We start from the raw sequence: 21,746 nt of genomic DNA, 5'->3' as shown, positions 1-21,746 counted from the left end.
TTAAATACAAAAGTGTGCGTGATATGTGTATGTGTGGTTTTTAGAAGTGGGTATTTGTGTGGGCGCGTGTGGGCATTTATGGAACACACAGGCAGGTGGAGAATGAGTGGGTAAGTGTGTAAGTGAGAAGCGTGAACTGTGTGTGAGTGGATGCATCTGTAGGTGTGTGGAAGGTTTGTGTGTATGGACATGTGGGAGTGGATATACGTGCAGGGGTGCGGGGGTGAATCAGTGTATATACATGTGGGTGGGGTGTTGTGGGTGCTTGTGTAAGTAGGTGCTGGGGGTGAGTGAATGGCTGGGTGCATTTTATCCATTTTTCTGAGAAGATCCAAAGAGGTCTGTGGGTGAAACATGATGAAGAGCATCCTCTGGATAGTCTTCTCTTTCCCCCTGAAGAACATTAGAGCTCATCAGTCTAGAAAGTTCCCAAAGAGACCCATTCCTGAGTAGAGCAGGGGCCTAGGGAACTGGGCATCACCCAGCCATTCTTCAGAGACACAAACTGACCCTTGAGGAACAGAGGACTTCTATTGTTGCACCTTCATTCCATTTCTAGTCCTTGCTTGCATCAGAAGGGCACAAAAGAGAAGGAGGCAGGGCTGGTGAGCTCACCCTTCAGAAGTAAGATCAGCTGGGGCTCCAGCGCCGATAGAGGAGCTACAAGCGGAGCCGACCCCTGAGCATTCCGGAGGCTCCTCAGCTGCCGGTCAGGTCCTGTCTTGTCCACCCAGGCGGAGCCAGCCATGGCCCTGGCTGCTGCCTTGATACCCCCATCCCGTATGCATCAGTTCCCTGTTCTACCCAGAAGCGTGCCTGGGCTGGGCCAAGCAAGTGAGGCCAGGTGGCCAGCCGTGTTCAACACCCGACAAGATCTGCCAGCCCTGCAGGGCTCTCCGGCTCTGTAACCAGCCCACCCCTCTAGCATTGTCCCTGAAAGCTTTTCCTGAAATTCCATTTTGAAAAACCAGCATCATTCCTTTTACGACAGAGGCGAAAAAGAGTGGAGCGGTCAGGCAGCTTTGGGCAAGGTGCTGTGAAGGACAGCCAGGAATGCTACCGTGTTCTCCCTAGGCTGCTCACTGGGGACTGATGGTCTGGGATGATCTATCCTTTCAAATGCCTGTTAAGAGGATCAAGGAAGATTCCACCTTTTCAGCAGAGGCATAGGTCTTGAAGTCTGTCGGAGCTGCATCATGTTGGTGAGAGGTTGGGCTACAGACCCATGGAATTGTCCCAAAAACATCAGTGCAAGTAATGAGAGAGAGCAGGCCTGGCTAAGTCTGTGAATGCGGGGAAACACACTCCACTCTCCCCACTGTCGGTTGGCCTCTGAGGGCCACTGCTCTTTCTGCTCTGAGCATCTTCACCCAGATTCTGACTGGGTGAAACGAAATTTACCCACCAGGGCTCCCTTAATCCCACTGTAATCCCTTGAGCACTGTGGATTTATGAGAAAAATTGGTTATTTCCTGTCATAGGGTGCCTGGGCCAAGAGGGCCAGTCAAGGCCAGGCCCCAGGCCAGGGGGTGTGTATAGGCCAGATGGTGGCAAGCCCAGCCAGAAATGGAGGAAGCCAGGGGGTGACAAAATAGTGCCAAAGGGAGGACTGACAGACAAGCCAGAGAAGCCAGATTTGCTGCAGGTTCAAGGAGTTATCTGCTTGGGGACTAGAAGGTGAAGCCAAAAAGTCAGGATTGGGGTGATGGGGGAAGACAAAAGCTAAGAGAGGCGAGAAGATTTGCCAAATATTGTCTAACAACTGTGTAGGTCATTAGAGGGTTACCCTGGTATACTCACCAACGAGAAAGGAATAAAAGTAGAAACCAGTAACAATTATGTATCTAGAAAATCTCCAAACATTTAGAAATTAAGCAATTTTCTAAATAACTCATCGGTCAAAAAATAAATCTCAAAGGAAATAGAAATTATTTTGAACTGGATAACAATGAACACAACATCTAACTTTATGGGATGCAACTAAAGCAGTCCTGAGAATAAAGTGTATAGTCTTAAAGGCTTGTTTTAGGGGATAATGATGAACATCATTAACCATAAGGAAAATTCAAATTAAAAACACAATGAGATACCACCATAAAACCTATTAAAAGGGCTAAAATTTTTTTTAAAAACTGACATTGCAAGTATTGATGATGAGTAACCAGAACTCTCATGCATTGCTGGTGGATATTCAAAATGATATACCAATTTACGAAAAGGTTTAGCAGTTTCTTCTAAAGCAGACATACACTTAGTCATATAACTCAGCAAGTGCACTCCTGGGTATTTATCTGAGAGATAGGAAAATTTATGTTACCCAAAAACCTGAGAGGGAACATTTTTAGTGGTTTCATTTGTAATTGCCAAAACCTGGAAACAACCCAAATATCCATTAAATCATGAATGAATAAAAAACCTGTAGTCCATCCATGCAGTAGAATACTACTCAGCAGTGAAAAGGAATGAGCTCCTAATATACACAAACACAGATGAATCTCAAATGCAGCATGCTGAGAAGAGCCAGACTCAGAAGGCTGCATACTGTGTGATCCCATTGACACGACATCCTGGAAAAGGCAAAATGATGGAGAGGAAAACAGGGGAAGAGTTGCCAGAGGCTGGAAGTGAGGGGAGGGATTGACTACAAAGGGGCATGAGGAATTTGGGGAGGTGATGGTACTATCTATATCTTGATGATGGTGGAGATTACATGACTATACACATACGTCAAAACTCTCAGAACTCTACACTAGAAAAGGTGATTTTACTATATACAAATTATACCTTAATTTACAAAAGAAAAAACCACAATGGGATACCAGCATATACCCACCAGAATGGTTAAAATTGAAAGGATTGGCAATACCAAACGTTGCCAAGGATATGGATGAACTGAATTCTCATACATTGCTAGTGGAGGGCAAAAAGGGGACAGCCACTTTGGTAAACAATTGGGCAATGTCTTATAAAGTTAAATCGACACCTAGCACACAAAACAGGCATTCCGCTCTTAGATATTTACCCAAGAGGAATGAAAGCATATGTCCACACAAAGACTTGCACGTGAATTTTCATAGAAGCTTTATTGTTTATAGCCAAAAGCTGAAACAACTCTAATGTTCATCAAAAGTCATGAATCGATGAATAACTTGGGGTCCGTCCACACAATGGAACACAACTCGGTCATAAAAAGAGAACAAGGTGCTGATACGCAACAACGCAGATGAGTCTCAGAGCATTGCGCTGAGAGAGAGACCAGACACGAGAGAAGATACACTGGGTGATTCAGCTTATGTTAAACTCTAGAAACGGCAAACCGTACTGGCAGAAAGCATATCAGTGGTTTCCTGGGACCAGAGGTGGGACGGGAGGGTGAGGAGGGTGGTCATTGACCGTATAGGACCACGAAGGAACCTTTTAGGGTGATAGAACTGTCCTATATCTTGATGGTGGTTCTATAAGTGTATACGCTTGTCAAAATTCAGTGAACTACACTTAAAATGGGTTGTAAATTCTATGTCAATAAAGCTAATTTAAAAGCTAAAAAAATAGAATAAATTATTCTAATCAAAATGGCATGATTTAAGCACAGCAGTAGAAACCATCTCCAAGAAGTAGGGGTATACAGAAACACGATTTATAGCAGAGATGACACTGCAAATGAGTGGGGAAAGAACTTTCATTTTAATAAATTGTGCAAGCAAGCATGGCCATCCACATGAGGAAAATAATATGATTGGAATCCTATTGCAAATGCTACCTAAAAATCCATCCTACATAACTGCAAAAAGAATACCTAGGAGGGGTCGGCCCCGTGACCGAGTGGTTGAGTTCGCGCGCGCCGCTTTGGTGGCCCAGGGTTTTGCCAGTTTGGGATCCTGAGCGCAGACATGGCACCGCTCATCAGGCCATGCTGAGGCGGCATCCCACATGCCACAGCTAGAAGGACCCACAACTAAAAAGACACAACTATGTACCGGGGGTCTTTGGGGAGAGAAAGGAAAAATAAAATCTTAAAAAAAAAAAGTAGTCAAATAGATCAGCGGAACTATATAGAGTAAAAATAGCCTCTTGCTTATCCAGGTAATTGATTCTGACAAGATGCCAAGGTAACTCAGAGGGTAAGGGGAAGTCTCTTCCACAAATGGGGCTGGAACAACTGAATATAAGTGCAAAAAAACGAACCTCAACCCCTACCTCATCCCATACACAAATACTAATTTGAGATGAATCATAGACCTAAAGTTAAAAACTAACACTATAGGTCCTGGAGGGAATTATGCTAAACGAAATAAGCCAGTCTGAGAAAGACAAACACCAGATGATTTCACTCATATGCGGAATATAAACAAACACGTGGACAAAGAAAACAGTTCAGTGGTTACCAGGGGAAGGGGGCTGGGGGAGTGGGCACAGGGAGTGAAGGGGAGCACTTATGTTGTGACAGTCAAGAAATAATATACAACTGAAATCGCAAAATGATGTAAACTATTATGAACTCAATTTATAAAAATAAAAACTAACACTATATTCTGCACAGCAAAGGAAACAATCAACAAAATGAAAAAGCACCCTATGGGATGGGAGAAAATATTTGTAAACCATATATCTGATAAGGGGTTAATATCCAAAATATAAAAGGAATTCATACAACTCAATAGCAAAGAAAACAACCCAGTTAAAAAATGGGAAGAGGACCTTTACAGGCATTTCTCAAAAGAAGACATACCAACAACCGGAAGGTATATGAAAATGTGCTCAACATCACTAATCATCAAGGAAATGCAAATCAAAACCACAATGATGGGGCTGGCCTGGTGGCACAGCAGTTAAATTCGCATGTTCCGCTTTGGCGCCCTGGGGTTTGCTGGTTCAGATCCCAGGAGCGGACCTAAGCACTGCTTGTCAGCCATGCTGTGGCAGGCGTCCCACACATAAGGCAAAGGAAGATGGGCACAGATGTTAGCTCAGGGCCAGTCTTCCTCAGCAAACAGAGGAGGATTGGCAGCAGATGTTAGCTCAGGGCTAATCTTCCTCAAAAAAGAAAAAAAACCCACAACGAGATACCACCTCACATCTGTTAGAATGACTATTACAAAAAAAAAAAAGGTAAGTTTGAGGATGTGGAGAAAAGTGAACACTTGTACACTGTGGGTGGGAATGTAAATTTGTACAGCCACTATGGAGAACAGTGTGAAGGTTCCTCAAAAAGTTAAAAATAGAACTAACTATGATTCAGCAATCCCACTGCTGGGTATTTATCCAAAAGATGAAATGAGTATCTCGAAAAGGTATCTGTACCCCCATGTTCATCGCAGCATTATTCACAATAGCCAAGACACAGAAACAACCTAAATGTCTGTTGCCAGATGAATGGATAAAGAAAATGTGTGTGTGTGAGGGGGGTACATATTTATATACACAATGGTATATTATTCAGCTTTTAAAAAGGAGAAAATTCTACCATTTGCAACAACATGGATGAACTTGGGGACAGTAGGCTAAGTGAAATAAGCCAGACAGAGAAAGACAAATACTGAGTGATCTCATTTATGTGTGGAATCTAAAATAATCAAACTCATAGAAGCAGAGAGTAGAATGGTAGCTGCCAGGAACTGGGGGAAGGCAGAAATGGGGAGACCTTAGTCAAAGGGTACAAAGTTTCAGTTCCGCAAGATTAATAAGCTCTTGGGATCTAATGTACAATAATGTGACTAGAGTTAACAATACTGTATTGGATATGTGCAATTTGCTAAGAGGGTAGATCTTAAGGGACTTCACAACAAAAAAGAAAGAAAGAAAATGGTGGGGCCAGCCCTGTGGCCAAGTGGTTAAGTTCACACGCTCTGCTTCAGCGGCCCAGGGTTTCGCCAGTTCGGATCCTGGGCGTGGACCTGGTACCACTCATCAGGCCACGCTGAGGAGGCATCCCACATGCCACAACTAGAAGGACCCACAATTAAAGATACACAACTATTTACTGGAGAGCTTTGGGGAGAAAAAGGAAAAATAAAATCTTTAAAAAAAAAGAAAATGGTAACTGTGAGGTGATAGATGTGTTATTTAACTTGATTGTGGGGATTATTTCACAATGCAAATGTATATCAAGATATCAAGTTGTACACCTTAAATATATCTCATTTTCATTTGTCAGTCATACTTCAATAAATCTGTGGGAAAACACTATAAAGCTTCTAGAAGGAAACATAAGAGAATATCTTTGCTATCTTGTAGTACATCATATTTTTAACCAGGAGAAAAAAATCACTGACCATAAAAGAAAAAAATGATAAATTGAACGTCAAAATTACACATAACTTTTTAATGCAAAAAAATGGTTCTAGATCTTCTCTAACCATCTTAACCTCAATATAAAGCTTTTAGTAGTTTTTTTGTTTGCTTGCTTTTTGGTTCCTAGAGGAGAAAGGGGAGGAGAGGGGAGAAAAATTCCAAAAAGAAGATTCAAAGCGGGGAGAGAGGGGAGGAGAAGGGCTTTAGTTGAAAGAAGCTATGCCCTAGTAGAAGACCGTAGTAGTTAAACACACATTCTTGTCAAAACAATATTATTATGGTTAAGGAAAATGCAGTGTGTGTAATATACACAGTGGAATACTATTCAGCCATAAAAAGAAGAAATCCTGCCATTTGCAACCACACGGATAACCCTTGAGGGCCTCATGCTAAGTGAGACACGTTAGACAGAGAAAGATAAACTCTGCATGATCTCACTTACATGTGAAATCTGAAAAAACAAACCCACAGAAAAAGAGAACAGATTTGTGTTTACCAGAGGTGGCGGGGGTGGGGGTGGTGTAGGGAGGGAGGGCGGGCAGGTAGAGACTAGGGGAATTGGATGAACAAGGTCAAATGTACAAACTTCCAGTTACAAGATAAATGGGTACGGAGGATGTAATGTACAGCGTGGGGGCCATAGTTAACTCTGCTGTGCAGTATACTTGAAAGTTGCTGCGAAAGTAATCCTAAAAGTTCTCATCATGCGAAAAAAAACTTTTTTTTCTTTTTCCCTTTTTTTTTAATCTATATGAGTTGATGGATGTTAACTAAATGTATGGTGGTAATCATTTTGGAATATATGTAGGTAAAGTCTAATGACTTGTGGAAATTAAGAAAAGAGACCTTAACGAACCTGGAGTTGGGAAGGCCTGTAGGGGCAGCACTCACACCCTATCACGCATCCTCAGTTACACCAAACAGGAAGAGAGGGAGCCTGCATCTTGGACAGGAAGTGAAACCACTTTAACTACTGAAGGAAGATTTCTCTCCCCATGGCCGACAGCCCAGCCAATGAGAAACGCTGCAGGCCAGCCAATGAGAAGCCATTGCCCCCCTAAACTGCCACTTCCCCGAGATGGGCTTTCCTTTAGAACAGCCCCTCCCTCTCCCTGATTTTCTCTATAAAAGCAGCTCCCCCCTTTTTTTCTGGATTTGCCTGTGATTTGCTATGGCATGCACATTCTGAATTGTACTTCCTTTGGCTATTCCCAAATGAACTCATTTTGAGATAACAGGAAAATTTGCTGTTTAAGTTGACATGCTCTACATCTTAAAGTCACACAGTTCTGTATGTCAATTATATCTCAATAAAACTGACAGAAAAAAACCGTTATAAGTAAAATATGATCCTAAATACAGGTTCCATTTTTCATATCTAAAAAGTTGAATTGACAAAACTAGTAATGAAAAGAATAGATAAAGGGAAGAAAAGAAACTTCGGAGGCTCACTGGGCAATTCTGGGCCCAAGAAAGAATGGGAGACTTGAGGACCAATTTGTGGTGATTAACAGACCCACTAGACAGCAGCCTGGGCAGGGAGGGGGACAGACTGGCAGGCAGCTCCTCCCCCTGGAACCATCTATGGGGGCCCTCTAACAGGGGAAAGGCCTATTAGATACCCATTCAATATCCACCCTTGTCAATTTGATTCAAACTGACAGTTAATTTCTAAACTTCCTGGTTTGAGATAAAAGACAGGAAATCTGGTTTTAAAACTTGCCTCCCACTTTATCTAGAAACAGGTGTTTGATGTGAGGCTGGAGTGGTGAGCAGGCCCCCATTCAGGGTGAACAATGGTTGTCAAGCAGGGTCTCCTGGGAGAGGTGACTAGTTTCAGCTACCTCAGAGAAATCCCTCTGGGCCCCCACCCTGCAACATTAGAGTTTTTTCTCCTTGATTTCAGAGAAATCTTTGCTCTATGGTAAACCCTCAAGCCACATTTTCTGTTAGACAGAAAGCCTCCAATGGATATAGCACTCCAAACATGGTAAAAACTTTCACGTGATTAGAAATTTCTGGTCACTTTTAGGTCTCCATCCTTCTTACTAGTCCAGGATGGGGAGGATATAGTAACAAGAGTTTCCCTTGGTCCCTCTGACTTGATTCAAAACCTCACAGTCTGCCTAGCATAATCCTGGGAAGGATCAGACACAAAAGTAAGTGGGGAGTTAATAGATGAGACCCAATTTGTTAATCAAGAACACCCAAGTGGAGACTCTGGCTTGAGTTGGAAGCTTAGGGAAGGGTATGATTAATACCTAACCTTTGATTTCCTCTTCTTGGCAACACATCATCTCTGATTGGGTCTCTACTTCAAGAGTGGATGAACGAAAGAAGTGACTCCAATTTCACCTGGAAACCCAGACAGGAGGTGAAGAATGTAGAGGTCGAACAGAATCAAACTCCTTGACATTTGTCTCTCCTTAGATGGCTACAAGTAGGGGGGGAGGGGTCAAATTCAAAGGGAAAAGGCTAAGGAAATAATTTGGCAGTGGTGCCCAGGAGGAATGATGGGGGAAAGGAAGTGGGAGGCTCCCAAGCAAGAGGAGAACATCCCTATGCATCTCTGAGCAAGATGCACTCAGGACCCATATTCCGCTCACATTTCTTTGCAGAGCTGCTCCAGGCCCCAGCACCATGCATCACTGCCTGTGGAAATATATCATAGTTGCTGTGTCCTTAATCTTCCTCAGCTTCTTCCTCCAGAAGAATAAGGAAGAGCGTATTGAATACCGTTTATCATTGGTAAGTACCAGAGATTGAGGATGGACCGCTTGCTAATCCTTCACTAGGAGGTAAATTCTTCCAGTTATGTGAACACTCTAATATCACCATAGAAGTTCTCAGATGAGAACACTTGAAGAATCAAGAGAGTACCAGAGAAAAGATAAATGTTGAACCAGCCTTGAAGTATAAACAATATTTGAATAAAGGCAGAGAGGAAGAGAGGGCATTTTGAGTGTGGAGAGAGCAATGCACAGACACTTCTAGAAGACCGTGCGGACTGGCAGGACCAGCGCGTGATGATGCCTGCCTGGGTTCTGGCCGCTTCCCTCACCAGGGCCTAGCATGAGAGATGTTATCTTCCCACATCTCACATGAAGGGACTGAAACTCAGAGCCCTAAAATAACATCGCCCATGTTCAACGTCTGCAAATGGAGAAGGCCACACCCAACACAAGTCATGCTCAGGTTTAAAGTCTGCATTTTTCCTAAATGCCTCAGACCAGCTGGAGCAAAGCATAAAGCGGTTGTGGGGAAGTGGTCCAGAAATGTGTTTGGTCAGAATCGAGCAGCAGAAAGGACTTTAGAACTGAGGCACTATGTATAACTTCCTCAAGGACAGGACCAGCATTGGTCTTCAGCATCTGTCACAGAACCTAGCACGGTCTAAGCTGAGTTAGATGACTTTCGCCAGCCTGATAATAGTAGGAGAAATTAGATGTGGGGCATGGTGGGGGCAGGCAAGTTCTTACTCTACACCTAGGACCTTCCTACAGCCATTCCACACAGAACTGGGGAGCACCACTTCCCTGATGCCAGAGTTCAGCCCTTCTGGAAAACCCTGTGTGTCCTCCTGGTGAGGTGGGGATAATGGTTAACTGAACCCTGACACTTGGCAACCTGGTGACTGCATCCTGGGGCTTGCCTAGCTTGTCCTAGAAGGGGGATCTGCTCCCCAATTGTCTCCAGGGATGCAGGGATGAACCTCAAGGCTGATGCTTATCCTATCCTCAGGAGGAGGAAAAGAAGAAAATACTGTGGCAGTTAGACCAGGAGCGAATCAGCTCTGAAAGCAAGAACCATCTAAAGACCTTCAAGGAGATGCAGCAAAACTCCCCTTTACTCCATCATGCCAACTACAAATTCCTGGCTGGAGCCCCTCCCCAGGAAAAGAGTGAGTACATGGTAGGGAGTGGTCAGATTGGGACAAGGTCATATCAGTTTCCGACAGGAAAAAGGAAGGTGGATAAAAGGCAAATGAGCTGCCATCTGGTGAGGAAAGGAGGGTGCTCTGAGGGAGGGCCACGCTATGGAATTTGGTGCAGGGATAATTCTGAGTGCCTTCTCTTCCCACCTGCCACCCTTTGAATGACCAACAGGATGAGAAGTCCATAGTAAGCCATCACATAGTGAAGCACACTCATGGCAGGGAGGGGAAGACAGGAGGGAGGGAACCCAGAGGGAGCCATGGGAAACAGCCTGGGTAGAGAGAGAAGAGGGCAGATGAATGCTGACTTGCTGTGCACCAGACTGCCAGAGCCCCAGGGTTTACACAGGGCCCTGGAGATCCTCAGATCCAGGTCTGGTTGATCCACGGGAGCTGAGATAACCCTGAGGTCAAGGCCAGGCTAATTTGCCAAGCCAGCAAGTTTACCTTTGGTACAGGGCAGGCTTCTCCATCACAGAGAGCCTTTTCCTTCATAAAGATTCCTCAAACAGCCTTTCAAAATAGAGATCAAATAAAACCACTTGACAACTTCTGGTCAGAGTTTAACCTCTTATCCAGACCACACTCTCCCAGGGAATAGAAATGTGAATTTGTCACAGGTATTGGCATTAAGGGGAAGACCTGGGAGGAGAGACCCAGCAACTTTCACCATCTTAAAGTGCTAAAGGTTCTCTTCTCTCTCCCGCCCCCAGAACTGCTGACAGTGGGCATTTCCTCAGCACGGAATCCTCGTGGGAGCTACCTCTTGGACACCCTGCAGTCCCTGTTTCAAGCTTCCTCAGGACCTGAGTTGGATTGTGTTGTGGTGCTGGTCTACCTGTCAGATCCTGACCCTGAATGGCTCAGCCAAACAGCTGCCAATATTTCAAGCCTCTTCAAACCACACATCGAGGACCAAAACCTGCTCATGATCCACGGTTGTCTCAGTGGCTCTCCCTTCCCAAGAGATCTGAACAGCGCTAATCACTCCTTGCCCTGTGACGCACGTGACTCCAGGCAGAAAGTCGATTATGCCCTCCTCATGAACTTTGCTTTCAACCTCTCTGAATACTTTCTGATGCTGGAAGATAATGTTCACTGCACCCCCAAATTTATTTCTACCATCTATTGGGCATTATCAGCCTGGAAAGAACTACCTTGGGTGATCCTGGAGTTCTCCAGCCTGAGCTTCTCTGGGAAAGTTTTCCACAACAGCGACCTCTCCCGCCTGACCTCTTTCTTTCTCCTCTTCCATAAGGACACTCCTATTCACTTGCTTCTCTCTGAATTCCGTCTTCTCTTGGCCCAAAACACTCCAATTCGTTTCAGTTCCTCAGTCTTCTCCTACAGGGACAATTATTCTGTGTTGGTGGACACATGCTTTCCTGTGGAGAAGGAAGAGATCTTTGGTGAACCAGACAACCCCGTTGCCAGTGTCCTCAGTGACATGATGACACTATCTAATATTATTCCACAATATGCTTACACTCTTAACGATGAGTGCTATTCTACGTTTGATCCTGTAAGAGGCAACTACCTGACAGTGATTTTGGAGAGGCCACAAAAAGTCATCCGGATAGAGGTGTTGACAGGTTCTGACAAACAAGGCCTGTACCGGCTGCACCAAGGGCAGATAGAACTGGGCTATGAGCTCTTAGAGAATTCCAAAGGCTGTGCTCGCTATACCCTGCTAGGTCCACTGGTGGAAGGAAATTTGGACCAGAGGGTATTTTACGAAGAAGATTCTGTGGAGGAGTTGCGTTGTGTACGACTGGTGGTGCTAGCACCTCAAGAGTCTTGGCTCCTAATCAGGCAGATCAAAGTCTGGACTGAGTACAAGGAGGAGGAGAGTTAGAGGGCAAAATGGGAATTCTGAAAGGACGGGATTTGGGAATGGAATCACATGGTTGACAAGAAATAAAGCTAGAAATTGATCAAAGCCTGCTCATTCTGAGTAAGGTGACCATGTGATTTATTGTCCAAACTGGGACACTTTTGAGAGTGAAAGGAAGCACCATGAAAAATTACACCAGAACAGCAGATGTAAACCAGGACTGTCCCAGCAGGCTCAGATGTATGTCATCCTAGTTCTGATTTTTGTGGCCTACTTACAATAGTTGGGGCAGAGACAAGACAATAACCTGGCTTCCAACGGCCAGAGAGAGGGAAGGAGACACCATGAACTGCCTTGGCTCTTATCCCCACACAACTCTAACCCCCTAAGATCTTTCTATGAAGAAGTTATTGCCCTATCTGGAGTTGCAACTGTCATGATAGTACCATGATCATGGAGGTGGAACCGGCTTTGGCGCATATCTACACACCTGTGTTAGTCTGTTTGGGCTGCTATAATAGAATACTATAGCCTGGGTGACTTATAAACAACAGAAATTTATTTCTCACAGTTTTGGAGCCTGGGAAGTTTAAGATCAAGGTGCCGGCAGATTCTGCCCCTGGTGAGAACCTCCTTCCTGGTGTATGGGTGGCTGTCTTTTCTCTGTGTTCTCATGTGGCAGAAAGTGGTAAAGGAACTCTCAGGCTTGTTTTATAAGGGCACTAATCCCATTCATGAAAACTCTGCCCTCAAGGCCTAATCACCTCCTAAAGCCTCCATCTCCTGATACCATCACCTTGGGGGTTAGGATTTCAATATGAATTTTGAGGGGGACACATTCAGACCATAGCAAGACCCAAACCTCCAATGTGCCAAGGTTGAGACCTTGCTGGAGCAAAGTTTAGCTGGGATTCAATAATGGACATTTTAAGTATCTACGAATCCCCTAGAACTGTGTCCAAAATTTGGTATGAATTCATAAATGCATTTTTCTAAGAAGAGAATACTTTCATCAGAGCATTGAAATGTTTCATATCTATCTCTAAAAAGTTAAGAATAGCTAAACCAGTAGCTTTAACTTTCTTAAGAGAGGAAACAATGTTACTTACGAGAAATTTTTACATTTCCATTGAAATATTTTAAAAACTCTTAGAACTAATGAGTTTAGCAAGTTCACAGAATACAAAGTCAACACACAAAAATCAATCATATTTCTATACACTAGTAAATACAATTAGAAATAAAAATTTTATAAAACAATGGCATTTAAAATAGCACCCCCTGTTATGGCCTGAATTGTGTCCCCCCAAAATTCATTTATTGAAGTCCTAGCCCCCTACTGCCTCAGAATGTGACTGTATTTGGAGATAGAGTTTAAAGAGGTAAAATGAGGTCATTAGGGTGGACCCTAATCCAATGTGACACATCCTTATAAGAAGACGAACTTAGGACACAGACAAACAGAGGGAAGACAATGTGAAGGGAGATGACCACCACTTACAAGCCAAGGAGAGAGGTCTCAGAAGAAATCAAGAGCAAGTGTCAATCTGGTTGGGAAACTATGTATGAGAAAGAACGGCCATCTTGGCAAATTTGTAGCTCCAGTGGGCTCTCAGTGTCTGTCTCAGTTTCTGACTCCACCTGTCCCACGCTTCTGCTGCCAACAGAGCTTGCTCTTAAAACCCTAACTGAGCATCAGTGCTGTCTCCTGGGTCATTATAGTAGCTGACATCTGTTGAGTATTTTGCTCCATGTGTACAGTCAGTACACTAAGCACATTACATATCTCATTTAAGCCTCATAATAACGTTATGAACTAGATAGATGATAGTACATATCCATCTACATAGATGAGGAATCGCAAAGAAGTTGAGTAAGTTGCCTAAGCTCACAGCCAGTAAGTGCTCAAGGTGAAATTCTTGTTCAGTTCTCTTTGAGCCTGAGGGCAGGAGAACCCAGATCTGGACAATGAGCTTGACTGGACCCAAAACAAGCTCCTGAGTGATCACGATGGCCTGATGTCCCGGCGCTGTGAGCAAAACCAGTCAAGTGGGACCAGCAAATGCAGTTGCTATGAAGTTGCTATACACCGTTCATGCCTGAAGGAGACTCCGCCAGGCTGTTCAATTCTCTTGTTGTAATTCAGCTGTTGAAAAACTAAGGTGACCACACGATGATTAATTTCAGCCCCTGCTGCTCCACCTCGAGCCTGTCTCTGGCTCAACGCCCCACCCTGTGTGTTAAGCATTCGCAGACTGATTTCCAGTCCCCCGACTTGGTGAGACTCTACATTTGACAGGACTCCCACCCTGTTCCGGGCTAAGAGGGGCTAAGCGGGTCGAAGTGGCAGGGACAGAAGGCTGGGGAGGAGAGGCTGGAACTGCTGTCTTCAAAGGTCTCTGGTAAGCACCCGGCTCCTGGGCCCAGCCGCCAGCGAGCGTGGGAAGGAAGGGGTGGGGCTCAGAGCCACTCCGCCCTCCGGCCCGCCTCCTTCCAGGCCCCGCCCACCTACAGACCCGTCCGCCCCGCCCACTGCCAGGCCCCGCCTCCTTCCGGCCCCGCCCACTTACAAGCCCCTCCTCTGTATGGTCCCGCCCATTGCCAGGCCCCGAGGCGCATTGTGGGATCTGCTCGCCGGCTGGCGGTGGAGGACACGGCTCGCGGTCATGGCTTTCCAGCCGGTGAGCCCCCTCGGAGCCCCCTCGCTCCACGTGCTGCACCAGGGGACTCTGCGCCATCTGGTTCTGGGCGCTCAGCTCTGGACCAGGGCTCTTTCCGCCGACCCAGCCCTGGATGCCGGGGTCCCGGTACCGCACATGGGGGCTCGGGACCCCGCCCAGATACCCCCGCTCCCGCGCTGGAGCGCCTGGTCGGCACCCCTGGGGCGGCTGGGCGTAGGGGACGGTCACCACCCACTCCCCGGGCGCTTCCCCAGCGTGGCGGTTACGCGGCCCCTTCTACCCACAGAGCCCAGTCCTGCTGGCCTCCCTGGGGGTGGGACTGCTGACTCTGCTCGGCCTGGCCCTGGGATCCTACTTGGTTCGGAGGTCCCGCCGGCCGCTGGTCACTCTTCTGGACCCCAATGAGAAGTACCTGCTGCGACTGCTAGATAAGACGGTAAGTTGGAGGAAGGGGCTGGGGAAGAGGAGGGGACCAGAGTTCCCTCCTTGTATGAAACGGACAGCATCCACTGTGGTTGGGATGCCCGTAGGCAGCACCAGACCTGCCTGGTGAAACACTCGTGTCATCCATTCTCCAGACTGTGAGCCACAACACCAAGAGGTTCCGCTTTGCTCTGCCCACCGCCCACCACGTTCTGGGGCTGCCTGTGGGTAAGGAAAGTGTGGAGTGGGCTCTTTCCCTGGTGTCCTAGAGGGCTGATTCCCCTTCTGGGGTCTCCTGAAACACGCTGCTTCCATCTATTGCCTCCCCATCCCATTCCCCTCCCCCACCTGGCACTGGATCCTCCAGGCTGTGAGGTGCTACTGGGCCACTCTAGGGTATGGCGTCTGTGCCCCCAGACATCTTTAACACTCAGCCGTCCTCCCTCCTTCCTGCAGGATTTGCTCATACCTGCCCTAGAGCAACCACTCATTTTTTTCCCCACTGCCCAAACCCTCAACTCACTGCGGCTGAAAGGTCCTGGCAGTAATTGATGAGTTTCTCCAATGGGGGACTTATGAAGGATCCAACTGTGTGTTCAAAGGGGTGAATCCTCGCTGCCTGGTAGCTCACTGGGACCACAGTAGGAAGCAAGATGTCCTTGTCCTCTCAAATCTCTCTGAGTACTTTGAAAGGTAACAGGAATGCAGCACATCTGCAAGCAGCCCTTATGTAGCTCTCTGCATGGTCCCCAGGCAAACATGTCTACCTCTCTGCCCGAATTGATGGCAGCCTGGTCATCAGGCCATACACTCCTGTCACCAGTGATGAGGACCAAGGTTACGTGGATCTTGTCATCAAGGTAAGGGGGTAGGAAGGAGCCCCAGGAGCTCTTTATCCTACTCTTTCTGGGATTTGTGGGAACTTCCAAGATGTGTTTGATAGCAGGAGATGTGTGTCCTTTGTGGATATGAAGAAAGTAGGTGGACTAGGAAAAGATGGCACATGTCTCATCCCTGCCCCAGCTTCAGGGAGGGTCAGTCAACAGGGGGCTCAGAAATCAGTGACGTTCCAACAAAGTATTTTCCATTCTGTCTTACCAGGTCTACCTGAAGGGTGTGCACCCCAAATTTCCTGAGGGGGGGAAGATGTCTCAGTACCTGAATAGCCTGAAGATTGGGGATGTGGTGGAGTTTCGAGGGCCAAGTGGGTTGCTCACTTACACAGGAAAGGGTAACAGCCTCTTTTCTCCTTGAGCCTGTGTCCCACGTCTCCCGTGCCCACAGTGCTCTTGGCACAGTGTGGCTGTGTGTGTTCATGTGTGTGCACGTGTGTAAGGACCAGAGCTGCCCTTCCTTTAAACATAGCACAGCTATTATGGAAATGCGTCTCTCTCAGCCCCGTTTGCCACAGGGATCAGTTCCCTGTCCATCTGAATTGAGCAGCCATGACAGCTGTGGAGTTTGTGAAGCAAGCACTACCTCTCTTTGCCTCCCTGAAAGATTCGCCCTCAGGCTGAGCTGTTTGGAGAACCAGAGAGAGCTTTCAGTCCTTCTCATGGGAACAGCTGGGTGCATTAGCAAGCTTCTGGGGCTGCTCTGTGCCACTTGGGAAAGCAGGTTCACACCTGGCCCTGTGCCTGTCGCCCTCAGCAGGGAGTGACCCTCTGCCAAAAGCAGCTGATGACTCACGGTGTGGCCCTAAACTGACTGGTAGTTAATAATATGGGACAAATAGTCCTGGCCCCATTGTTCCTCAAGTGTATTATTGTCAGAGCTGGCTCAACTCAAACCCCTACCCAAGCTCCAAGATCAGGTTTCATAGCAGCTGCTAAACTGGCCTGCGACATGTTTTCAGTTCTGCGTTTGTTTTCTTAGTTCTCTATATTGACTTCATTCTCCTACCCTCCTCTTCACTTGACTTCTCAGGGACTTTTAGCATTCAGCCCAACAAAAAATCTCCACCAGAGCCCCGAGTGGTGAAGAAACTGGGAATGATTGCCGGCGGAACAGGTGTATGTCACTTCAGGGGCCATTCTCCCCCACCGTTGTTGATTGTTGCCATGAAAACTTCCAAGTGACCCTGTGAAGGTTTGGTAATCATAGCCAAGCTGTTATTCAGGATTCCCAGCAGTGGCTAGAGCTCCCCAGTATCTGATAAACAAAATCACAATGACATAGAAACCCCCCCAAAATTTTTTTAACTGATAGAATGAGAGAAATAAATCAGGTGGGCTCTCCCAAGACCTCAAATTGAATGTTTCTCATAAGTTTTAGGTGAGAATAGAGAGAAGCAACTAGGAATAGGATAGTCAACAAGAAAGAAAATTAGCATTGGTTACTTCCATGTATTAGATGCCATGATAGTCACTGTATGTATGCATCAATGAAGCAGGCGCTAGCCTTCCCCTTTTACAGATGAGAAACTGGAGGTTCAGAGAGGTTGAATGGTTTCTATAGTGTTATTTAATTGGTAGTGGCCAGAGGCAGGATTAGTATCTACTCTGCCCAATTCCAAAGCATGTGCACTTAACCTGCGTGTCCAGTGTTCCAGAACCCTCATCACTGAATCAGGAGGTACTTATAGTCACCTGTGATATTTGAGTCCTAGCCTCCAACGGGCTCTCAGAGGAAGTCTTAGATTGATTCCTTAGACAGATTTCAGCAATGGGAACTTAAGTGAGTATTGAGCATGACCACCATCCACCTACCAGATAAGAATTTCAGTGAGTGTGGGGTGAAGGGCATATGTGTCCAGAAGTGTAGGTACTGGAGGATACACAGGGGGAGATGAGAGGATTGGGGCACTAAAGGAAATCAGAGTGGAGTGGTGAATGAGGAGAAGTGAGGCAAAGGGCTGAGGAGCTGGGAGTCAGGGGAGAGGCCTCTCACTCTGGGGGGGCGGTATCTTGATGCAGGAGTCACCCCAATGCTGCAGCTGCTCCGGGCCGTCCTGAGTGACCCTCAAGACCCAACCCAGTGCTTTCTGCTTTTCGCCAACCAGGTTGGTTTCCTCCTCTCGGTCCTGGGATGCAAAGCTGCAAAGTGGGTGGGCCTGAGAGGTGTGCTGACAGCGAGAACTGATCCAGAGCCTGTCTAGCCCCTGCCCACAGTCCCTGCAAGGCAGAGGGTCCTCTCCTGCAGCAAGGAGGACAGAGTACTGGGCCCGGTTCCTTCCCTGCCCAAAGGAAAGGAAACATGGGAGGACTCCAGTCCTGACATAGAAGTGTGCCTCTCCTTGGGTACACATTCTGTCTTCATTCCCTTATGCCGTGTAAATAGAGGCCTTACCCTCATTCTCATTCCAGCCCCCTGAAAGTCCTGCTTATTCCCTGGAACTTGAGTTTTCCTTTTCTCTCCTGGTTGGAAAGCTGTTATAGCAGAGCACTTTTTCTGTGTGGGCCTGAGGAGTTCCCTAAAGACTGCGTCCCCTTTTCGTTTCAGACTGAAAAGGATATAATCTTGCGAGAGGACTTGGAGGAACTGCAGGCCCGATATCCCCGTCGCTTTAAGCTCTGGTTCACTCTGGATCATCCCTCAGAAGGTACCCTCCCCAAATCAGGGCCTCGCACCTCTGAGCTCTGTTTCAGTGAAACTAACCCTCCCTGACACTGCCTGATTCCCAAGTCCGAGTGCATGGGGACGCTGGTCTCCTGGGCCCTTTCCTCCCAATTACTGTTCACGGAGGGTGGCCGCGATGGCCCTGCTGCTACACATCCAGCTACTGCTACACCTGGTGCCTTTCTGGGTCCTCCCCATCTCCGGGCATGGCACCCCCTTGCAGCACGGGTCTGGAGTGTCAGTTCTCTCCTCTCCCCTGTCCTTCAGAGTGGGCCTACAGCAAGGGCTTTGTGACTGCCGACATGATCCGGGACCACCTGCCCGCCCCGGCAGATGACGTGCTGCTGCTGCTCTGTGGGCCTCCCCCGATGGTACAGCTGGCCTGCCATCCGAACTTGGACAAACTGGGCTACACGCAGAAGATGCGATTCACCTACTGAGCGTCCCCTAGTTCCCTGGGCCCTGCAGTGTCCCCAGTCAGTACACAAATGCCTTAAGCCCTGGATTCCTTTCCTGACAGGATCAGCCTTTTTGTCTTACTCTGGAGCTGAAATCTCCATGGTACCTGCAGAAACAACATCCTTATAGCCATGGAAAAGGGCCAAGGCTGAGTCGCTCCCTGGAAGGCCCCTGCACATCTCCCTGTGGTAAAAGGTCCAGGTCAGGCGCATGGAGCAATCTCTTCCACGGGTCAGAAAGAAGGAAGCATGTACATTTGATCCAAGACTGGCTAGTTCCTTGAGAGCACTGCACTATTCTTTGTGTCTGTGATGAAAGGAAGAATCTATCCAATGGGTGTTACTTAATATTCAGTGCTTAACCCATAGCAGATTCCATGTGTGTGAGTGCAAGTTGAGCAGACTTACAGAAGTAGTCTTATAGAAATTGCAGGAAAAGAAGAAATGGTTTCTGCAGAGCTTAGAGAATGGAATCTGAAATATTTATTTGTATCTGTCTGTCTCTGTCCCTGCCCAGGCTGGAGGGAAGTAGCAACCCACAGTCTAAGACTGCTGCTTGTGGCAGGAACCTCTGGCTATGCAAATAAATGTGGCTAAGGCCCCAGTGTTATACCTAAGGGGTTGTTGTGTCTGGGGTCCTGTGTCCAAGGCTTTTCATGCCTGAGAATCTTGGGAGGAACGGTTTCCCAGCACAGAATTTTTCCCAGGTCTTCCAAAGAACCGTTGAGCAGTTGTACCATGTGCTGAAATGTGAGCTGCCACCAAACTCAGTGATCATCTTAGCAGCTGTTTCAGCAGAATCAGAAGCTCAGCTTCTCCCTGGAGGCTTTTAAGGTGAGGGAAAGAGAATACAAGTTAGAGGGGAAGCTTTTTGAGCCCAGGAACCCCTCGCAGTGGTCCCTTGGTTTGGCTCCTCTTTCCCTTCTTCCTTCTGTTGGCCCTTCACCATATTTATCCTGCAGGGTACCAGACAAACAAACCAGAGGATTGTCTTTCTATTTGGAAGAGAAGCCTCCTCCTTTAAAAAGTAACCTGACATCACCAGCCCTAGCCAGACTTGCTGGTGTCTGGACAGAGCTGGCCTCCCGCAGGCCCATCTGTCCGGACTGCCTGTCTCCTCCGCTATGAGAACACGACCCAGTCCACTCCCTTCTCCCAGGGTTGGGCAAGGGCAGCTTCTTCAGATCTTTGTTAGTCCCAATGGGACAGAAAAAGCATCAGTCTCAGGAGGAGGGTCGACATGTTCTTCTGCATGGAACTGTGTATTGCTGTCCCTGGGGCCCCTGGAAGAAAGGCTTCTGGGACCCTCAGAATTCACCCCTCCACAGAGCAGAGTTGTCAGTAACTTCTGTTGTTGGTACGGTATCAGATATTTCTTGATGAGCTAGTATGTTATGGCACTGTGCTCTGTGAGACGCACTCAGCCACCTCACCTCCAAAAAGGGAAATCTTGCTTAGCAACATTGGGCTCAGATAGTGAAGAAGCCCAGCAAAGGGAATTTCCCACATGGAAGCTCACCATTCCTTGTCTTGCACAGGTTTCTGCCTTACCCACTCAACATACGGACATGTATTAGAGACCTGCCACGTGCCAAGCACTGTGCCGGGCCCTGAGGATATGATTGTGACCAAGACTGGTCTTAAACCCGCAAAGAACTCATAGTCTAGAGTGAGATAGACAGGTGATCAACAATTATAACACGGTGTGGTTAATACCTAGTAGATACATGAGGAACAGATGGGGAGGGGCTGGGAAAGATTCAGAGAAGGAGAATTAACCACGTACCAGGTACTGTGCTAAGTACAGAGCATATAATTTATGAAAACCCTGTGAGTCTAAGATTAAGGATTTGCAAAGGTCAGACACCTGGTCAGTGGCTGACAGAGCCTGAATGTCAACATAGGATTGTCTCAGTCCAAAGCTAAGCCTAGAACTAGGCATCTTTCAGCAGAGAGTGGGAGAAGGGCAATCCAACAGAAGGATCAGCATGGGCAAAAGCCTGGAGGAATGACAGAGAAGTTTGTATTTGGAGAACTCAGATAGGTTCATTGAGGCTCAGATGCCAGCGGGAAAGTGGAGGAAGGTGAGGCCTTGAGATGCCATGCTGAAGAAACTGAAACTCAACCCTGTGGACAACAGACGTTTCTGAGGGTTTTATACAGAGGGCGACACATCATAGCCAACGTTTATGGAGCGTTTACCATTTGCCAGGCATCAGCCTGCATAAATTAACTCAATCCTGAGAAAGACCCAGTGAAATAGCACTATTTTATTCCCATTTTCTAGGTGAGGTAATTATTATTTGGAGGGGTTCAGTAACGTGCTCAAGATCATAGGCTGGTCATGCCACGCTTTTAACCAGCAGCAAGAACGGTAATTCCACTGCCCCAAGGCATCCGTATAAGATTATGATAAACTACTGTCTCTCTGCATCTAGAGTAGCACTCGTCATGTACCATCCTCGGGAGAACTGAGAAAACTGTGTTCCGTGGTTCCGATCAGGGCCCACCCCCTGGAGCCTCCCAGACGTGCACTCCGGGGCCGCCACTCTGGCCGCCGTGCGGGA

The 21,746-nt window shown here is 47.1% G+C and overlaps 2 protein-coding genes across 5 annotated transcripts; both read left to right on the top strand.

The window, feature by feature from the left end:
• The first annotated feature begins 8,110 nt into the window (after positions 1 to 8,110).
• Positions 8,111 to 12,223, top strand: LOC103555116 (alpha-1,6-mannosyl-glycoprotein 4-beta-N-acetylglucosaminyltransferase-like). 3 transcript variants are annotated; one of them, XM_070602263.1, is made up of 6 exons: positions 8,120 to 8,215; positions 8,324 to 8,450; positions 8,613 to 8,665; positions 8,910 to 9,039; positions 10,033 to 10,192; positions 10,939 to 12,223. In XM_070602263.1, the coding sequence occupies exons 4-6, from the start codon at positions 8,932 to 8,934 to the stop codon at positions 12,078 to 12,080; spliced, it is 1,410 nt and encodes a 469-aa protein (XP_070458364.1). In that variant the 5' UTR covers positions 8,120 to 8,215; positions 8,324 to 8,450; positions 8,613 to 8,665; positions 8,910 to 8,931; the 3' UTR covers positions 12,081 to 12,223. The 3 variants fall into 3 exon arrangements, with proteins under 3 accessions (XP_008524713.1, XP_070458364.1, XP_008524714.1); XM_008526491.2 differs by lacking the exon at positions 8,324 to 8,450 and having other exon boundaries at positions 8,111 to 8,281; positions 10,939 to 12,222; XM_008526492.2 differs by lacking the exons at positions 8,324 to 8,450; positions 8,613 to 8,665 and having other exon boundaries at positions 8,139 to 8,281.
• Positions 12,224 to 13,416: 1,193 nt separating this feature from the next.
• Positions 13,417 to 19,796, top strand: CYB5R1 (cytochrome b5 reductase 1). Of its 2 annotated transcripts, XM_008526490.2 has the most exons (10): positions 13,417 to 14,461; positions 14,665 to 14,740; positions 15,027 to 15,176; positions 15,319 to 15,391; positions 15,917 to 16,023; positions 16,265 to 16,394; positions 17,090 to 17,173; positions 18,079 to 18,164; positions 18,605 to 18,704; positions 18,989 to 19,796. In XM_008526490.2, the coding sequence occupies exons 2-10, from the start codon at positions 14,726 to 14,728 to the stop codon at positions 19,159 to 19,161; spliced, it is 918 nt and encodes a 305-aa protein (XP_008524712.1). In that variant the 5' UTR covers positions 13,417 to 14,461; positions 14,665 to 14,725; the 3' UTR covers positions 19,162 to 19,796. The 2 variants fall into 2 exon arrangements, with proteins under 2 accessions (XP_008524712.1, XP_070458395.1); XM_070602294.1 differs by lacking the exon at positions 13,417 to 14,461 and having other exon boundaries at positions 15,271 to 15,391.
• The last annotated feature ends 1,950 nt before the right edge of the window (positions 19,797 to 21,746 follow it).

The sequence above is a fragment of the Equus przewalskii genome, chromosome 31 (assembly GCF_037783145.1).
Source record: "Equus przewalskii isolate Varuska chromosome 31, EquPr2, whole genome shotgun sequence".
NCBI classification, from domain to species: Eukaryota; Metazoa; Chordata; class Mammalia; order Perissodactyla; family Equidae; genus Equus; species Equus przewalskii.
The sequence above is the reverse complement of the archived record's forward strand: the minus strand, read 5'-3'. Positions and strand labels throughout refer to the sequence as shown.